General features: G+C 42.0%; 1 protein-coding gene across 5 annotated transcripts in view; it reads left to right on the top strand.

Moving 5' to 3' along the window:
• Positions 1–4,171: 4,171 nt before the first annotated feature.
• LOC102935944 (phospholysine phosphohistidine inorganic pyrophosphate phosphatase) overlaps positions 4,172–18,139 on the top strand; it is a 163,676-nt gene continuing 149,708 nt past the window's right edge. For 4 of the 5 annotated variants that reach the window (XM_043551600.1, XM_027819804.3, XM_037905111.2 and 1 more), the window contains exon 1: positions 4,190–4,404. In XM_043551600.1, coding sequence (XP_043407535.1) covers positions 4,238–4,404 — 167 coding nt within the window. In that variant the 5' untranslated portion in view covers positions 4,190–4,237. Of the gene's footprint in view, positions 4,405–18,139 lie in introns of all 5 variants that reach the window. The other variant, XM_007053055.4, reaches the window with a different exon arrangement.

The raw sequence follows: 18,139 nt of genomic DNA, 5'->3' as shown, positions 1-18,139 counted from the left end.
TTGGTATGCCATCGATTCTTCCACCCTTATTCGTGTTGAGTAGTATCTTACACTACCAATTGTCCCATTGAAATTAATTCTTTTTAGGGTGCTCAGAGCTTCTGTATGGATAAAATTGTTGTTAAATCTAAAGAAATAAAATGAAATAAAATACGACAGTACTAAGGTAATGGAATTAAAAGTGGCAGAATCTGACCCTTATTTTCCATTTTGATATCACAGAACCTAAAATAATTGACTAGGAAGAAAGAGAGACAAAAAAAGATGAAGACGTGCAGGAATCAAATTACAGAATTATTATGATTAATTATTATCATCATTTATACTATGGCAGAACCCAAATGCCCCAATTAGCATGGTGTTCTACTGTGCTGAGCACTATACAAACATAAAAAAGAGACAATCTTTGACCCGAAGGGCTTCCAGTCTAAAGGTACAAACAGACACAGGGCAGGGACAAATGAACCTAGTAAAGAATTGGCAAGCTTTGTTAGATACTTAGATTGTATTTTTCTTTTAATTGGGATAGAGGTAGGGAGGAAGAAAGTAGGAAAAGGAAAGAAGGGGAAGAGTAATAGTCACATGGATATCGTTCTTAGTGTGATCAACTAAGGAAAATGGATACCAGACCTTTACATATTTCTTATCAATATTTCTGAAACATGATTCTCTTTAAAACTTAACATGCTAGTCTAATAACTGTGGTGTAAAGAATTACTTAGAAACAATTATGATGCCATCACAGATGCTGTGATATGGAAATATTCCTCTGGCCTGTGTATGCATTAACTTAACTTAAAGCACATGCATAGGTCTTTGCAGGATCAAGGCCTTATTTTGTAAGAGAAAATCCAAACCATCTGATATATGTAAGATTACAAAATATAGCCTTGTGGATATATTTGAATATTGTGGCTGCAAAATTGTAAAAGGTGAGTTGTAGTAATGGAATTCTTTAAGATATACATTTCTGAGCTAGCAGACATCTTCACATATTGTCAGTTTAACATACACATGTGCACACACACACATATTAGTCTTAACCGTTTGCTTGAAGTTGGTTCGTTTCTCAGTTCAGGCATTAAAATTCAGTCTGAGTGCTGTCTTTAAATTGCTTTGATGCTAGGTGGGTTTCAACCCTGACCTGTCCTGACGGCAAGTGATGGCTGTAACAAGCTCTGGATCAATATTCATAGCGGGTGTCCTGGACTGATAACACTATCCAAGACAATGTTCACTATCAGTGTGGACAGCTGAGATATTGCACCATTAGCGATGTTGTTTTAAATAACCTGATCCATTTCTGGGTCTATTTAATTAATTTCACTGTTTAGATATTATCTGTAAGGAGAAGCCAGAGGTTATTCCAGAAGCAGTGATGCAAATCAGCGGTGCCAAGGCTACCCTGCTTTTTTTTTCAAAACAAAGTGGACTATAATTCCAACACAGTTCCTTATATATTATGTGAATTGTGGCAGGCTATTTATAGTGTTAAGAACAGAAACTATCTGCATTGTATCAAGGGGAAAACAATATTATCGGTAAGGCTGGAACACAACTGATAAGATCTTACCCATGATTATAAAATAGTGAGGATTAGTCTAATTCTTTATGTGAAAGGCTAGAGTTTTTTCAGTTGTTTCTATGAGGTAATGGGATGTACTGTATGTAAAGGCACAAACTTTGTAAGGTACAGCTTGGTCTGTATTTTGGAAGGGTCAAAAAGGTCTTGCCAGGCTTTCTGCTACTTTTTTGATCAACACAGCCTCAGTTAAAGTAAATATGCTCTCTATGGGCCCCATTTTATACTTACATCAAATCTCTACTACACTGCAAAAATTTGCATGGTAGTATGCCTGTGCTGCAAATGCTGAGCTTAAAAAGCAGTCAGTATAAAAAATGGGATCCGAGCTGGCAATCCATATTTACACCAAGTCATTCTACTGAATTAAGTGCACAGTGCCTCTGAAAATCAGGCCCTTTGTGCCTAAATCAGGCAAAAACTGAGGCCCCCAAAATTGGAGGGCACTTTTGAAAACCGGGGCCCTAATGTGAAGGTGACCATGTTTTCAAAATGAAAACCCAAGACACTTTGTGCCAACATTTTCAGGGTCATGAAATACTCCCACAAAAGACAAACAAAACTACACTTTTAAAAAATAAGTGTATGCCATTGTTACTACTGGCAGCGTCTGACTCAATAGTGACGTATATTCCTTAGAATGGAGGATTTTTTTCCAGTAACTTAGTGTCCCAATGAGTTTATCATGAAACATTGAAGAAGTGTTGTTAACATTTGCTCTGAGCAAAAGAGCAGCTTTCATAGTGTCTACATACTTTGGAATTTTCTCTTTATTCAAACACTCTTTATCATGCTGACCACTCATTCACTCAACTGTTTATCACTGATAACCACTGATGCAAATTCTGTTCATTATAGCAATATGTCTATTTTATTCTGTTCTATTCTGGTTCTTGTACTTTCCTCATCCCCATAGTATTGGAGCCCCTTCTAGTAGTGCATTAAGCGACATGGCTAACATCTGTCACATGTGGTTTAATCTTTCTCTTATCAATTTAATGGGCTTTCTTGTATACAGTCTCATCCCAGAAGCCAAGGAGTGAATAGGTATGGAGACTGTGACTCAGCTGCCTTCTTTTCCCTGGAGGTGGTCCCTTCACTAGAGAATTGAGGAACAGAGGTAGGGCAATGTGGAGAAGTTACCACTGCGGCCTGCATTGTGGGGAGAAGTAGAGGATGTCAGTTTCCAAGGCTGGCACTTTGCAACCTTCCATGAAAATAAGAAAATCAAGATAATATTATAAAGAATTTTAAATTGTTTCTCTTCTTGCCCTGCTTTTTTGCAGCCTTTTTAAATTACAGGCAGAGCACATAGCAATTCCTGTAGGTAAGGCTGCACAAGCCTTTCCACTCTGATGAGTCATTTTCAGGTGCCTGTAACTTACTCAGGCTGCTATTCTGAAGGTTTGATTTCTTTAAATGGAAGATTTGAATAAAAAGCGTTTCTGTTGAGATTCATGGCAGTTTTATCATTCATTTCATGAGGATGGGGATCAGGTTCTATGTCTGTGAGTGATCTGAAGTGTGACCATATAAGATATTCGCTTACTATGTGTTTGTTCAGTGCCTAGTACAAGCGAGCCCTCATCTTGGCTGGGGGCTGTAGATACTACTGTAAAATGACTTGTAAAGGGCTGGGTGAAGTGTGCGTGGTGGTGATGATGATTGCTAAGTGCAAGACCGCAGTATGATAGTAATTACTATTATTTATTATAAAAGACACAAATGAAGCAGATTGTGACCTGAAGTTGTGTGTAGAAGCTTCCTTCAAAAAGCCACCGTGAGAATCTGTTTCTCCCCCTGCTCACTGTCATCACTAGCAGCAAATCAAATATGCTGCCTGCCCATTAGTCCCCGTTCTACCTCCCCCTTGCCCCTCCACAACATATGCTGGGTGCCACACCTCCCACCATTCCACCTCCCCCCCAATGTATGCTGGGTGTCACACCCCATTCCACCCCCCTCCCCAAGGTATGCTGGGTGTCACACCCCATTCCACCCCCCTCCCCAATGTATGCTGGGTGTCACACCTGTTCCACCCCCCTCCCCAAGGTATGCTGGGTGTCACACCCCATTCCACCCCGCTCCCCAAGGTATGCTGGGTGTCACACCCCATTCCACCCCCCTCCCCAATGTATGCTGGGTGTCACACCTGTTCCACCCCCCTCCCCAATGTATGCTGGGTGTCACACCCCATTCCACCCCGCTCCCCAATGTATGCTGGGTGTCACACCCCATTCCACCCCCCTCCCCAAGGTATGCTGGGTGTCACACCCCATTCCACCCCCCTCCCCAATGTATGCTGGGTGTCACACCTGTTCCACCCCCCTCCCCAAGGTATGCTGGGTGTCACACCCCATTCCACCCCCCTCCCCAAGGTATGCTGGGTGTCACACCCCATTCCACCCTTCCTCCCCAATGTATGCTGGGTGGCACACCCTGTTCCAGCCCCCCTCCCAATCTATTCTGGGTGGCCCCGTCACCCCCTCCCCAATGTATGTTGGGTGCCAATCCCGTTCCACCCCCTTCCCCGCCCCCCCATGTATGCCCGCACTTTGTCTTCTCCTGCTCAAATTAACACCAATGAAAAACTACGTTTCCCAGCGGCCCTGGCGGAAGGAAGGGCTCTGGACTCGGCGGAGTTCAGCTGACCCCATGCGCCGGCTGCACGCCCCAGGCCGGGCTGTGCGCGCTATGGCAGAGTGGGCAAGGCAGCCTGCGGGCATTAAGGGAGTGGTGCTAGATATCAGTGGGGTCCTGTATGACGGTGGAGGAGACGGAGGCGGGGTTCCCATCCCGGGATCTAGAGAAGCGGTGGAAAAGTAAGTGCCCGCAGAGCTAGGGCGTTACACAGCCCCGGCGGCCGGCCCCCTCCTCCGCCCCAGCCGGCGGTGCCCTGACCCGCCCCGCCTCCCGGGCACGCTGCGAAGGGGGCGCCGCCCCCTCCCTCCTTGCAGCTGTGTGGGGCCGCCCCCTTCTCGGCCGGCGCCAGGTTCAGCCAGGGGCCACGGCGTCCCGCCGGGCTCCTTCCTCGCGGTGCTTCCAGCCGCTCCCAGGAGAAGGGACCAAACTACCGCGGGTTGGGAACCTGCGGTCCTAGCTCTGTGGGCAGGGGAAGGGACGCAGAGCTGCAGGCCTGGGAGAGAGCCCAGCAGGGGACGCCTGGGGGCCGTACGCCGTGCCCCGTTGCCTGCCCCCTCGTCTGGGTGCCACACACTATGCCACACTTCAACCCCCCCCTCCCCAATGTATGCTGGGTGCTACACGCCGTTCCTCATCCCCCCTCCCCAATGTATGCTGGGTGCCACACACCGTTCCCCTTCCTCCCCCCATGTATGCTGGGTGCCACCTCCCGTTCCACCTCCCCCTCCACACCCCCTGTCATGTATCCTGGGTGCCACACCCTGTTCCAACTCCCCCTCACACCTCTGCCATATACTCTGGGTGCCATACACCATTCCACATTGCCTGATGTGTATCCTGGGTACCACACATCATTTTACATTGCCCCCTGGATGCCATACACCATTTCACATTTCATCCTGCCACCCCACCCCAAATGTACCCTGGTTGCCAATCACCACTCCACAGTTTCACCTCTCCGACTCCCGGGCCATGTATCCTGAGTACCAAACAGCATTTCACTTCTCCCTCATCTCATGTATACTGGGTGCAACATACTATTCCACATTTCACCTGTCCCTGCTGCCATGTACACTGGGTGGCACACGCTGTTTTACATTGTTTCCCACTACCTCTCCCTGGTATGCTGGGTGTTGTACATCATTCCCACATGCTCTCCCTTCCATCTGCTATGCATCTTCAGCGCTACGCAATGCTCCCTGTATGCTCTCCCCCTCCTGCCATTCACTCTTGCATTGCCTCCTCTCCTCCAAACCAGGCATCTAGGATGCCATATATCCATGCATTCTGTCCTCCCCCACGCCTGTTAATCACAATCAGATTGTGAGTTCACTCTGAATTTTTACAAAGGGTCATCAACTGCAGTGGGGCTGGTGCCTTAAATGTCAGGACTTCAGCTACTTGAGGACTGTGTTCTTCTGATTCAGAGCCATAACTTATAACCTATTCACTACCTTGTGCAGGTCTTTAAAGAATGAATTAGCACATACCTGCAATATCTTTTGAAAATCTTTGAATATCTTTTGAAATCTGTGCTAGATCTTCTAATTTTCTGTACTTATTTTCAAAATCTAGAGCTCTCATTAATGAGAAAACCTTTTTTTCTCTCATCAGCTCACACAGTGCACTGAACCACATTTTCCCAGCAACCACAAAGAATATCTGGGAGAATCTGTCTCCAAATAATTAACCTTCAGGGCATAAGACAACCTTTAAATATTGGTCATTAGGAGGAAGCTTTCCCTGGAGGCAGGTTATTCCGTAACTGTTTTCTGTAGGGTTTCTTGTATCATCCCCTGAAGCAGATGGTACTGGCCACTGCTGGATTTGATGGATTATTGGTCTGATCCAGTAAGGCAATTCCTGTGTTCCTATAATGTCTATTTGTGTACTATTCTTCTATCCAAAACGTTTCACAAGTCTGCATGCATATATGCATACATATCCACTGAAATATAGAGGACGGCATCATGCTTGTACAACAATCAGGTGAAAGGAAACTTTCGCCAAGTTCACTAGGTCAATCCCCATCTCTTATAAAAGCTGCTAAAAGCACTTTCATGTAATTGGTGGAGCAGGGGAAGACAGAACCATAGTTTATAACAGTGGTTCTCAAACTTTTGTACTGGTGAACCTTTTCACATTGCAAGCCTCTGGGTGTGACCCCTCCTTATAAATTAAAAACACATTTTTATATATTTAACACCATTATAAATTCTAGAGTCAAAGTGGGGTTTGGGGTGGAGGCTGATGGCTTGTGACCCCCCCATGTAATAACCTCGCTACCCCCTGAGGGGCAGACCCCTGTTTGAGAACCTCTGGTTTATAAGGTCTTATGTGAAAGTCATTCTTGTGCCTGCACATCTTCAATACAATAAATTGAGTGGTGCTAAATCTCTCTCTGGTGGAATTACTGAGTGAATCCTGCCACATTTGGGACCTGTAATTTCAGGGATCCTGATCTTCCAGAAGTGATGCTTAGATCTCCAGCCATCCCCACCCAATAAAATTGGTCTTTGGCCTCTGTTGAGTTTTATTCTAAGACTCTAATCCAAAACTCTTTCAAGTGAAAGGGAGTCCTTCCATTGATTTCACTGGGATTTGGACTGGGCTTTTTTTAGTTTTGTAAACCTTGACTCTGTAGCTAGATGGTTTGTCTGCAGAGGAGCAGCCCTCCCCCGACTGTTAGGCCGTATTATCTATATACTGAAAGTGTGGGTATGTTTTTAAAGCAAAACTTTAGCATTTTTTTTCTAAAAGAAGCAATTCAGACAGCTTTTCAGGAGGTGCCAGTGTACCTATAGCAACTAGTGCTTTGTGCGTTGGATTTCAGAGGCTCTGAGCATTGGCAGTTTACAACAGTGGCTCTCAACCTTTCCAGATTACTGTACCCCTTTCAGGAGTCTGATCTGTCTTGTGTACCCCCAAGTTTTACCTCTCTTAAAAACTATTTGCTTACAAAATCAGACAAAAATACAAAAGTGTCACAGCACACTATTACTGAAAAATTGCTTACTTTCTCATTGTTCCCATATAATTATAAAATAAATCAATTGGAATATAAGTATTGTACTTACATTTCAGTATATAGTATGCAGAGCAGTATAAACAAGTCGTATGAAATTTTCGTTTGTACTGACTTCGCTAGTGCTTTTTATGTAGCTTGCTGTAAAACTAGGTAAATATCTAGGTGAGTTGATGTATCCCCTGGAAGATGTCTCCATACCCCCAGGGGTACATAGCCTGGTTTAGAACCACTGGCCTATTGGATCGAGCACTAGACTGGAACTCAGGAGACCTGAGTTCTATTCCCAGTTCTGCTACTAGAGTACTAGGTGACCTTGGCCAAGTCACTTCATTTTCCGGTGCCCCAATTTCCTCATCAGTAAAATAGAGATAATTTTGCTTACCTCCTTTGTGAAGGCTTTGAAATCTATGGATGTAAAGTGCTACCAAAGAGGTAGATATTATTTATAATTACTGTTCTGTCATCAGGATGTATAGTGTCCAGCCATATACCCTTTTGCTTGATTATGCTACATGTTCCATGGTATTTAAAGAGTTACATTTTTTATTTGGCTCAAGTTAGTGGAATTATATCCAAAAATAAAGTAGGATCAGGGTAAAAAAATAGACTTTCCAGACCTCAAGTTTGTAGTCTTAAAAATTGAGTAAGATAGGAAAACAAACATGAAACTTTTGGTTTACCTTGACATTTTTAAAAATGTTTATTCAACCATGAGAGAATCTATTGAGTTTGAAGCTCTGCTTTCCTAGGGCTCCTAGCAAAAAATAGTAACCCAACCCCAGAGAAATACAGGCAGGTTAGATTCAGTTTCAGCTGATATTTACTTTAGTCACTATGTATATTAAATCTAAAATTGGAGGACAATGTAGCTGTGAACTCTAGTATGTTCAATCATTAATCAGTTGAAAAAAATTGCCTGCACTGATAGGGTACTATCCCAAGTTGATGAACATAGCAGTCAAATTAGTTTATATTTTGCCCCAAAAAATTCAACCTGAGGCAGACACCAAGCATGGGAAATTTCAGCCCAAATGGTGAATAAGCAATTGAAAACAGGGTGTTATAATAGAAAGGGCTATTCTTAATAATAGAATTCACGACCTCTGTTATAAAACATGCAAATCAATACAAAAATTGTCAAAGTTACTGTACCTTCCCTTAATACATACCTTTTGTTTAATTAGTGTTTGGGTGTTAGGGCAGCTTAAGGCAAACCCAGCAGTGACATGCAAGGAGTTTCTTTTTAATTGAATTTAGGGCTTGTGTAAGATGCCAGGCTGGGAGCCCAAAGACTAATGTTGTCCATTTATACATGGAACAGGTACGTCTGAGCAGCATCAGCGCTAGTTTCCTCACGCTGCCCTGCCAGTGTGTCTCAACTCTGTCCTGAAGGGACCATCACTTGAGTGGTGAGGGGGTAGATCTATCTCCACTCCTAGGCGGTCATTGACCCTTGGTTGAGACAGCTGGCAATGGTGCAAATTATGGTGGTGGTTTTGTGTTATAGATATTGGTTCAGTAGAGATCGCCAGGTCATCTTTCATCAGGTCACTGGAGGGTCATCAACAAAGCAGTGGCAGGCACCATAACCCATGACGAGCCCCTGCAAGGAAATTGGCCGTTAAAGCTGTCACGCTACACAATTGATTCAGCACCATGAGCTCTGGTTAGGATGCAGTTTGAACCCCTCTCCACCTGTGGGTTCATCTGCATTAGTAGTGGGATTCACACCTAAGGAAAGCAGGCCACTGTATTGAATGAGCACATCTCCTGGGTGCCTTGTCCCTGCATCCTCCTTGGCCAGCACCAATTGCTTCCTGGGCCATACACTTCAGAAGAGCAGTGGTTAGTATGAGCAGCTTTTGCTGCCCCCAAAGTCAGACTTTCTTCCCTAGTTGGGGGAAGAGGGCATATTTTGGTTTTTTTGGTTGAAACGAATGAAGCCCTTCACCTTGAGGGGATCTCTAAACGTAAGTCACATGCATTACAACCACAGATACAGCAAAGTGAGTTCACGACAGGAGAAGATTTATTTTTCATCTGATGTGCTCATTTATGTTTGACCATGAGGACCTAATTCTTGTGCTGAATTATCAATTGGGATTGTAAAGGAGTGAAAATCACTGCCAAAGTTGACTCCTAATGTTATTTTAGGGCTTGATCCATTGATTTCAATGGGCTTTGTATGTTTTTAAAAGAAGTATCAAAACCTGTTCCTCATCTTAGACCAGAAGGGTTCTAATCGAACCTTTCTGATACGCGTTCTATTTCTTTATGCTTTTGCAGAAAGTCAAACTTTCTCAGAGTGTCAGCCACTGCTGTGCTAATTGGTCTGACATTCCTACCATTAGACTCAAACAATTATTATTAATATTGTGTAAGTTTTGACAGTGTACACAGTGACAGTGGCACTGGTATAAGACACAAAACTAAAGTAATTTTCTTCTCTGAGGCATATGCATTCCAGGGCCCCTGCAAGTACTTATGTACGTGCTTTGCTTCAAGCAGGGGAATAGTGCCGTTGAGGACAAGTAACTGGGGGAAAATATTGAGTGCAGTCAGAGAGGTTATTTTAAGCTCTGTATTTGGCACTGGTGCAACTGTTGCTGGAATACCATGGTGAGTTCTTGTGCCCCCAGTTAAAGAAGAATGTTAAATTGGAGATGGTTCAGAGAAGAGCCACAAGAATGATTAAAGGATTAGAAAACATGCTGTCAAGGTTCCTTCCCCACTCTGAACTCTAGGGTACAGATGTGGGGACCTGCATGAAAACCTCCTAAGCTTACTTTTACCTGCTTAGGTTAAAACTTCCCCAAGGTACAAACTATTTTACCTGTTGCCCCTGGACTTTCGCTGCCACCACCAAACGTCTAACTAGGTTTATTATTGGGAAAGAGTCGTTTGGAAACATCTTTTCCCCCCCAAAATCCTCACCAAAACCTTGCACCCCCCTTCCTGGGGAAGGTTTGATAAAAATCCTCACCAATTTGCATAGGTGACCACAGACCCAAACCCTTGGATCTTAAGAACAATGAAAAAAGCATTCAGTTTCTTACAAGAAGAATTTTAATAGAAGTAAAAAAAAAAGAATCACCTCTGTAAAATCAGGATGGTAAATACCTTACAGGGTAATTAGATTCAAAACATAGAGAGTCCCTCTAGGCAAAACCTTAAGTTACAAAAAGACACAAAGACAGGAATATCCATTCCATTCAGCACAGCTTATTTCCTCAGCCATTTCAAGAAATCATAATCTAACGCATATCTAGTTAGATTACTTACTAAGTTCTAAGACTCCATTCCTGTTCTGTCCCCAGCAAAAGCATCACACAGACAGACCCAAACCCTTTGTTTCTCTCCCCCCCAGCTTTTAAAGTATCTTGTCTCTTCATTGGTCATTTTGGTCAGGTGCCAGCGAGGTTATCCTAGCTTCTTAACCCTTTACAGGTGAAAGGGCTTTTCCTCTGGCCAGGAGGGATTTTAAAGGTGTTTACCTTTCCCTTTATATTTATGACACATGCCTTATAGTGATAGATTCAAAAAGATCAATCTGTGTAGCTTAACAAAGTGAAGGTTAATGAATGACAGTAAGTATCTGCCTGAGGAACAAATATTTAATAATGGACTCTTCAGTTTAGAAGAGAAAGGTACAACACAATCCAGGGGCTGGAAGTTGAATCCAGACAAATTGAGGCTGGAAATAAGGTGTAAATTTTTACCACTGAGAGTGATTAACCATTGGAAGAGCTTACCAAGGGTCATGGTGGATTTTCCATCACTGACCTTTTTTAAATCAGATTAGATATTTCTCTAAAAGATATGTTCTAGGAAATATTTTGGAGACATTCTATGGCCTGTGTTATACAGGAGGTCAGCTGGGATGGTAGCAATGCTCCCTCTGGCCTTGGAATCTGTAAAGCATGGGATATTGGCCACTGCTGGACTTGCTAGATAAGAACCTAGGCATTTCAGGACCTCTTATTGAGAAATTCTCTTCTGTAGTTTCCTGAATAAAGACTGGATTAATAAGGAGTTTTAAAAATCAGACTGGTTCTATTTTCCTTGTTGCTTGTAATATCTTTATATAAAGAGGAAGGATGGTTTTGTGGTTAGCGAAACTAGTGTGAGACTCAGGAGATCTGAGTTCAGTTCCTTGCTCTGCCACAGACTTCCTGTGTGACCATGGCTAAATCATTTAATCCTCTGTGCCTCACTTTCCCCATTAGTGAACAGGAATAATAGTCCTTCCTTTGTCTATTTAGACTGCAAGCTGTTTGGGACATGGACTGTCTCTTACTATGTGTTTGTACAGTGCCTAGCACTGGGGCCCTGACCTGGGCTGGTGCTTCTAGGTGCTACCACAATAAACATAAACAATAACAATCATATAATTACTGCAGGAAAACAGGTCATTTCTTATAAAACTGGGAAATATTTGATAATATCTCCACCAAAATCCCCCCTATGTCATTGGAGATTTGGTTTTGTTTCTTTTAGGTTTTTCAACTTAATTTTTTATTAGGTTACATACTGTTATTAAACAGTTTTGTTGCTTCGTTTACTGAAACCTCCTGTATGTAAGCAACATAGACTGTAATTTAACTTACAGTAATGTCAGAAATATGTTGGCTGAAATAGCAGTAAAACTCTGGCCTTGGGCACAATGCAAGATGTTAAGAGTTTTCTCTTGATATGCTGGAAATCCCTAAGCCCTTGTTCCTCATTAGAGATCACTACATTTCAGCAGTTAATTTGGTCTGTATGCTTATTTGACCTGGGGGAGGCTGTATAGAGTCTTCAAAGCGGGTTTTGAGATCCTAACTAACTATAGACCCCTGGATGCTGTCTTCAAATAGTGAAACTCCTTTGGGTTGGAGTTGAAGTGTAACAAAACTGGAAGACAATATATGACATTCACCCGTGGTGTAAGGACTGCAGAAGGCCTCTGGCACAGCAGAGCTGCTGCTGCAACTGGGGCTGGGTGTGCAGAGGAATCTGTGCCCCCGTGTTTTGTATGTCAGCTTTGGCATCAGCTGGGGGAAGTGGTATGATGCATGGATCTGTGATTCCATGGATCCAGTGGCTACGACCTCTAGGGTAAGAAGTTCAAGGCTGAGGGGAGACCCCACACCCTGCTCATGAACTGCAGAGTGGCTTCTGTATAGTTCCAAATACAAAGCCTGTTTGTTCAGATATGTGTGTGGGGAACGGAGGGTGAATTTCACCCTGTATACGCTGGGTCATTCAGTCTCCTACCATGAGCATAATTTATAAAGCTTCTGGCTTTCTTTCTAAACTGGTCGATGGGCTCCACAATGCCTTTAACACACAGCACAGCACTGCACTCACAATGGTCATAGGAGCTCCTCTCCATAGAGCTGTAGGGCTCATTGTGCCTCAAGCAGGCATGAGGCCTTTCTGAGCTCCAGATGTGTGGCTGCTGGCACTCAGGCTGCTTTGCTCTATGGTACAGTGCTTTGGGACATTGCTTTGCCCTCTTTGGAGAGCTAGTACAACTATGGTTGTTAACCTCACTCAGGAGGTATGCAAGGCTCAGGTATGCCCCTGGCTCCTGAGATTCTTGCACTTTTATTCCCATTCCCACTTGTGCACAGGGTCCAGTAAGCACCACGGAAATGAAAGAATGAGCTCACCAGAATGTGCAGCTGCTGAATGCCTCCTCCCCGCCCCAATGAGCACTGCAATTTCTCACTGGCCTTCAGAGTAATACTTAGCACATATGCATCTGCACAGCACCTATGAATCCTCACCATTGTGACATCATTATTATATTGATCTTGATCTTTGTGCCTGTCTTGCTAGATCTTCATTGTTGATTCTGTATAGCTCCTTGGCAGTTTTATACTAAGGAGCAACACAGAAGTGACAGCCATAGTCATGGAAATCTGGTGCAGCAGGAATATGTGCCAAAAACTGCCAAAGAAAAACATTATTCATGGCATTCAATATAATTGCTTAAGAATGATCACTTTGCTCAGTGAAGTCCAGGAGCCTTATTTATCTCCTTATTAGACAAGAAATTATTCTAGCTCACATAATTTAAAACCCTTATTGACTCATTATCTCATTACCAACTGATCATTAATATTGTGTTTGGATGATAGCATAGGTCAGTATGTAGTTGTATGCAAATGTGTTGACGCTAAAAGCTGCTATTTTTTAAGAAATTGCTTTTTAATCAAGATTTCTAAAAAGTCATACATTCAGATGCAAATAAATAGAAACCCTGTAAATAATTCAGATTCATACAATAATTGTTTGGTGTGATGCATGCCTAAATAAATCTCTTAGTAAATATGCATTTTATTCTCTATATGATTCGTAAATATATTTTTGACACATAGATGCTGCTGAAAGGATGTCTCTGCTCTCATATAATGCAAGTGCTGACCTTCTCTTCAAATGCCTTGCTGTACCATCTTCCGCACACAGTCACAACACTGAAATCTCACGTAACAGTATACAGTACACAAGGAGAAAACACCAAAGCAACATTTTCCTTTGCAGTAGATCTGAGATAGAGGAAGCGATTTTTCCTTCCACTAAAGCTATATTCCTAGTTAGGAATATTACAGCAAGGGTATCCATTCCTTCTTAGTATTTTTTAACTCTAATGCATCTCTTTTACAGTTTGTGGTATTGGAATATTTTAGGATTACTCTGGAAGGAAATTGCCAAATCAGAGTCTGAAAATAAAAACCAAAGTAAATGCTTATTCTGCAGGATAGGCTAAGTTCTGCTCTTGGTTATGCTGGTGTAGATCTGAAGTAACTCCAACAACTTTGCTGGATTACTCCACATTTACACTGGTGTAACCGTGAGCATTGATACCCCCTTTTGCCCAAAATACTTCAACTGACAAAAACAACAAAAAAACAACTCACAAACAGCAACCCTGAAACCAATCAACATTACAAAAAATAAATTAAATTAATAAAAACCTAAAAAATTAAAAACAAAAATTCAACCCCAAACAGATGTTTTACCCTGAAAAAGGAGAAAGTGCCAGAAACTCCATGAAGACCATTACTACTGATTTTTCGTGAAAGGCACTCAGATACAACAGTGATAGGTGGCAGTATAAAATCCTGAGACAGGTAGAACGATAGGGGAATTTGGCCTGTTATCTGTGTTGCAGAAAAGCTTATTTAGAGACTTTAAAATCAAGTTGAATTGTGATTGTTTATTTTGTTAGTCATTCATGCGACGTGGCATACATTTGTTGTGGGGAAAAAATTCCTTATAGTAGGGCTGACTACAACATAGGAAATGTCTCTTCTACATGTAATAGAAATAACTTGCGTAGACCAGAATATCACATTTGTAATGAATCCGAAAATACATCAGTGATTTAAATGACTCCTTCAGAACTAACCTTAACAGCTCCTTTATTCTGTGCCATTATGGTCCTGATAGATTGACACTGCATGAAAATGAGGTTCACTTTTCATGTTACAAACAGTAAGGAGTTGGTCTGTTCCAAGATAGAAGGTGGTTAAACATCCATAAAACATGCCCATCCTGAGATCTGTTGTTTGCATTTACAGCTGTATGCTCCTAGCATGCCTATTAGCATATACATATGAAAAGCACGCAGAGGTTAGACATTTACAACATCCTGTTGTTTGGTCAGTATAGTGCATCTGTTAGCACAACTTTTAACAGGGCTCTTTAAAAAAGCAATGGAAATCTTAGGCATAGGGAGGCTGTGGAGCAGCTGGACAGCCATGTTAAAATAAAATGCCTGCAGAGTCTTACAAGGCTAAGATTGTGAGAGAAACAAGGAGAATTGTAATCATAAAACAATTCAGCATGTGGGGGCGGGGGGAATAGTGAGTTAGTAGATGGAGATCAGTTGCAAGTTTACAAAGAGCCATCTGAAGGCGCGTGTAGAACAAGAGAGAAATTCACAGTTTTAGTCTAAAATCTCTTCGCACAATCTGCTACAGACATTTCGAGTACAGAGTTTCGAGAGCATGCTACATCTGAAATGCTTCCAGTGGTCGGGGTTGGGTTTGTTGAGAAAGAGTCTTTCAATCAAAGATGTCTAAGCATGTTACAAATATTAATTAATTAATTATTACTTAGCTCTGCATTTTCACTTTTTGTCGGTAGAGCTCAAAGCTCTCTACAAAGGAGGGTATGCATCAGTGCCTAAAAAGTGAGGTGCAGAGAGATGAAATTACATGCTCATGGTCACGCAATACGTCAGTGACAGACCCAGGAATAGAATCTGGGGAACAGAGCCTCAGCTGGTGTAAATTTGTCATAGCTCCATTGAAATCAGTAGAGCTATGAATATTTGCCCCAGCTGAGGATCTGCCCCCAGGTCTCTTAGTTCCCATTGCCCGATCTACTGGACCATACTTTCATTAAGTTAATCAGTACTGTGTTTGATAATTATTTTGAAGACCCTCCTTTTCTGAAATGGCATATACCCCCAAGCCTGTGGATGTTTGCGTCAGCTGAAAGGAGAAAACACTCCTGTCTCTCCATTGGAATTTAAATGCAATTGACATTTAGCATCATGAGTTATTTATTATCCAGTGGCATAATTGGCTAGTATGCAAACATCCACCAGTGGGTAGATAATGAGGAAAAAAGATTACCACAATACTTGTCACTTATTTATATACAATATCACTTTATATTTCATAGCATTGAGCAAATATATTTCAACTAATTAATCCATACAACAGTCCACTGATAAGTACTATTATTTCCCAGTTTGCAGATGGGAACCTGAATCATGGCTCAGTTTAAAACTAAAAGATTTTTTTTTTCTAACTTCCCACCTGGAAGCTGAGAATGAAACTTCTCACATATCATCACCAATATTACAATTTCTGGAGGCCTAATTAGGCCCTGAATTATCCTTGTGTATTGTCTCCAGGACAGAAGTCAGCAGATGGGACTCTGCACACATACGGGGAGAGGATCTGTTTAGTTTGATTGGTACCATTTTTTCTCAGTCACTTTTCAGAGTAGAGCCACAGCTTAAGCTGTATGGAGAATTATACAGCTCGCGAATATGACAAAAATAAAGCTGATAAATACTGATTGAGTTATTTCTAGTGATAGAGATAATAAGCCAGATTCATCCCTTGTGTAACTCCATTGAAGTAAAGATAAACCAGGCTGAAATTTGCTTTTTTTTTTCATCACAAATATCTACTGAACATTTGAAACTAACATAAAGGGACATTGGGGAGAGAAATAAGGACACAACTGTAAATTCAGATAAAATTCACTGGTTTAGGAGAGCATTCAGGAGAAGGGGCAGAGTGGAAAAATCATAAATATTCTGTTTAAACTATAGAGACTGCCCCACTCAAATAGGGAAGGTTGGCATGCATCAAAAAGGATGTAGGTTCTTGTGTTAGGCATGAAGTGGCTGATTCAAAGCCCATCAGAGTCAGTGAGTGGAGTTTTTCCATTGATTTCAATGATACTTGGATCAGGCCCCTTGTTTAGAGATGAACCTGACCTTGTTTAAATTAGATTTGATAAAGGAAAGGATTTCAGAGAGAGTCTTACATAAATGCTACAGCAATCTACAGTTACTAGTACAATACACTCCATCTTACACTAATGAGAGCGCAGTGTTTGGGGCTATTACTACAGAGTACTGTGGTACATTTAAAGTAGGAGTGAAAGGAAAACAGGTGGGAGAATGGAATTTTTATTTGTGACACAGGCCAAATGAATCTCTGGGATAACAGTCAAAATAGTTATCCCAAGGATGAGCCCAGCCCTATATCTTTGATGTTAGTAATAAAATAGGTGATTACATCATTGCTCTTTCAATGGAGCACAGATGGCTGAATGATCCATTTTACCTGCCTATTTGAGAGCATAAAAAAGAATTCACTGAATAAAAAGAGGCAAAGTCTTCCTTTCCTTTCCTTTCCTTTCCTTTCCTTTCCAGAAATACAGTTAACTGTTTACCAACAGATGTCCTTTGTATGCAAAGTATAATAATGATTTGACAGTGGAAAAGATATTAGGTTTCATTGGCTCTTATATATGAATAATGAGTTGCTTCAAAGACAAATTGTTAACTATTTGTCAGTATGGAACAAAGGCCAGTGTAATATGGTTATCTGATTATATTACCCATAAAAATGTTGTGATTAAATTAACACTGTACAGTAGTTACTGCAAATAAACGTATACCAGAGCTGTTTGTACTAATTAATAATGGTTGAAACCCAAACGTTCGGATGTTTCTTTGGGATAAAAACCCCAGAATTGAGAAGCTTACTAACAGAGGCCTGGTGTATACCTAAAATTTAGGCTGACCTAGCTACGTTGCTCAGGGAGATGTAGTTAAGTTGAACTAAGTCCTGGAGTTGACACAACATGGTCAGTGGAAGAATACTTCCATCAACCTACCTGCCACCTCTTGAAGGGGTGGGTTTATTACAGTGACAGAAAAGCTCTTTCCGCCACGGTAGCAAGTATCTACTCTACAGGTGCTACAAGGCACAGCTTCAATGCTGCAGCTGTGCTGCTGTAGCACTTGTGTAGGTTCTCATGACAAATTATTTGGTGGCCTCAGAGTGCGGCCACCAACTCTGGCTAGTGGCTGCTCTCACACTTTTATCTAAAATACTTAATTAGCTTTAGGGAAAAACAAATAAATATGCACACATACACGTCCATTTATTTATTGCTAGCTAGTAAGTCTGTTGTGAAAAGTGATATTAACAAACATACAAGTATCACTTTTCACAGCAGACTTACTCAGCCCTGGCAAACCTGGGGCCGGGGGAGGCAGTGTGTGCCTGGAGCCTGATGCCCCACAGCCAGGGGATAGGGCCCAGGGATGGAGCCTGACGCTGCATGGCCAAAGCCTGGGGTCT

Source organism: Chelonia mydas, chromosome 7, assembly GCF_015237465.2.
Source record: "Chelonia mydas isolate rCheMyd1 chromosome 7, rCheMyd1.pri.v2, whole genome shotgun sequence".
NCBI classification, from domain to species: Eukaryota; Metazoa; Chordata; order Testudines; family Cheloniidae; genus Chelonia; species Chelonia mydas.
The sequence above is the reverse complement of the archived record's forward strand: the minus strand, read 5'-3'. Positions and strand labels throughout refer to the sequence as shown.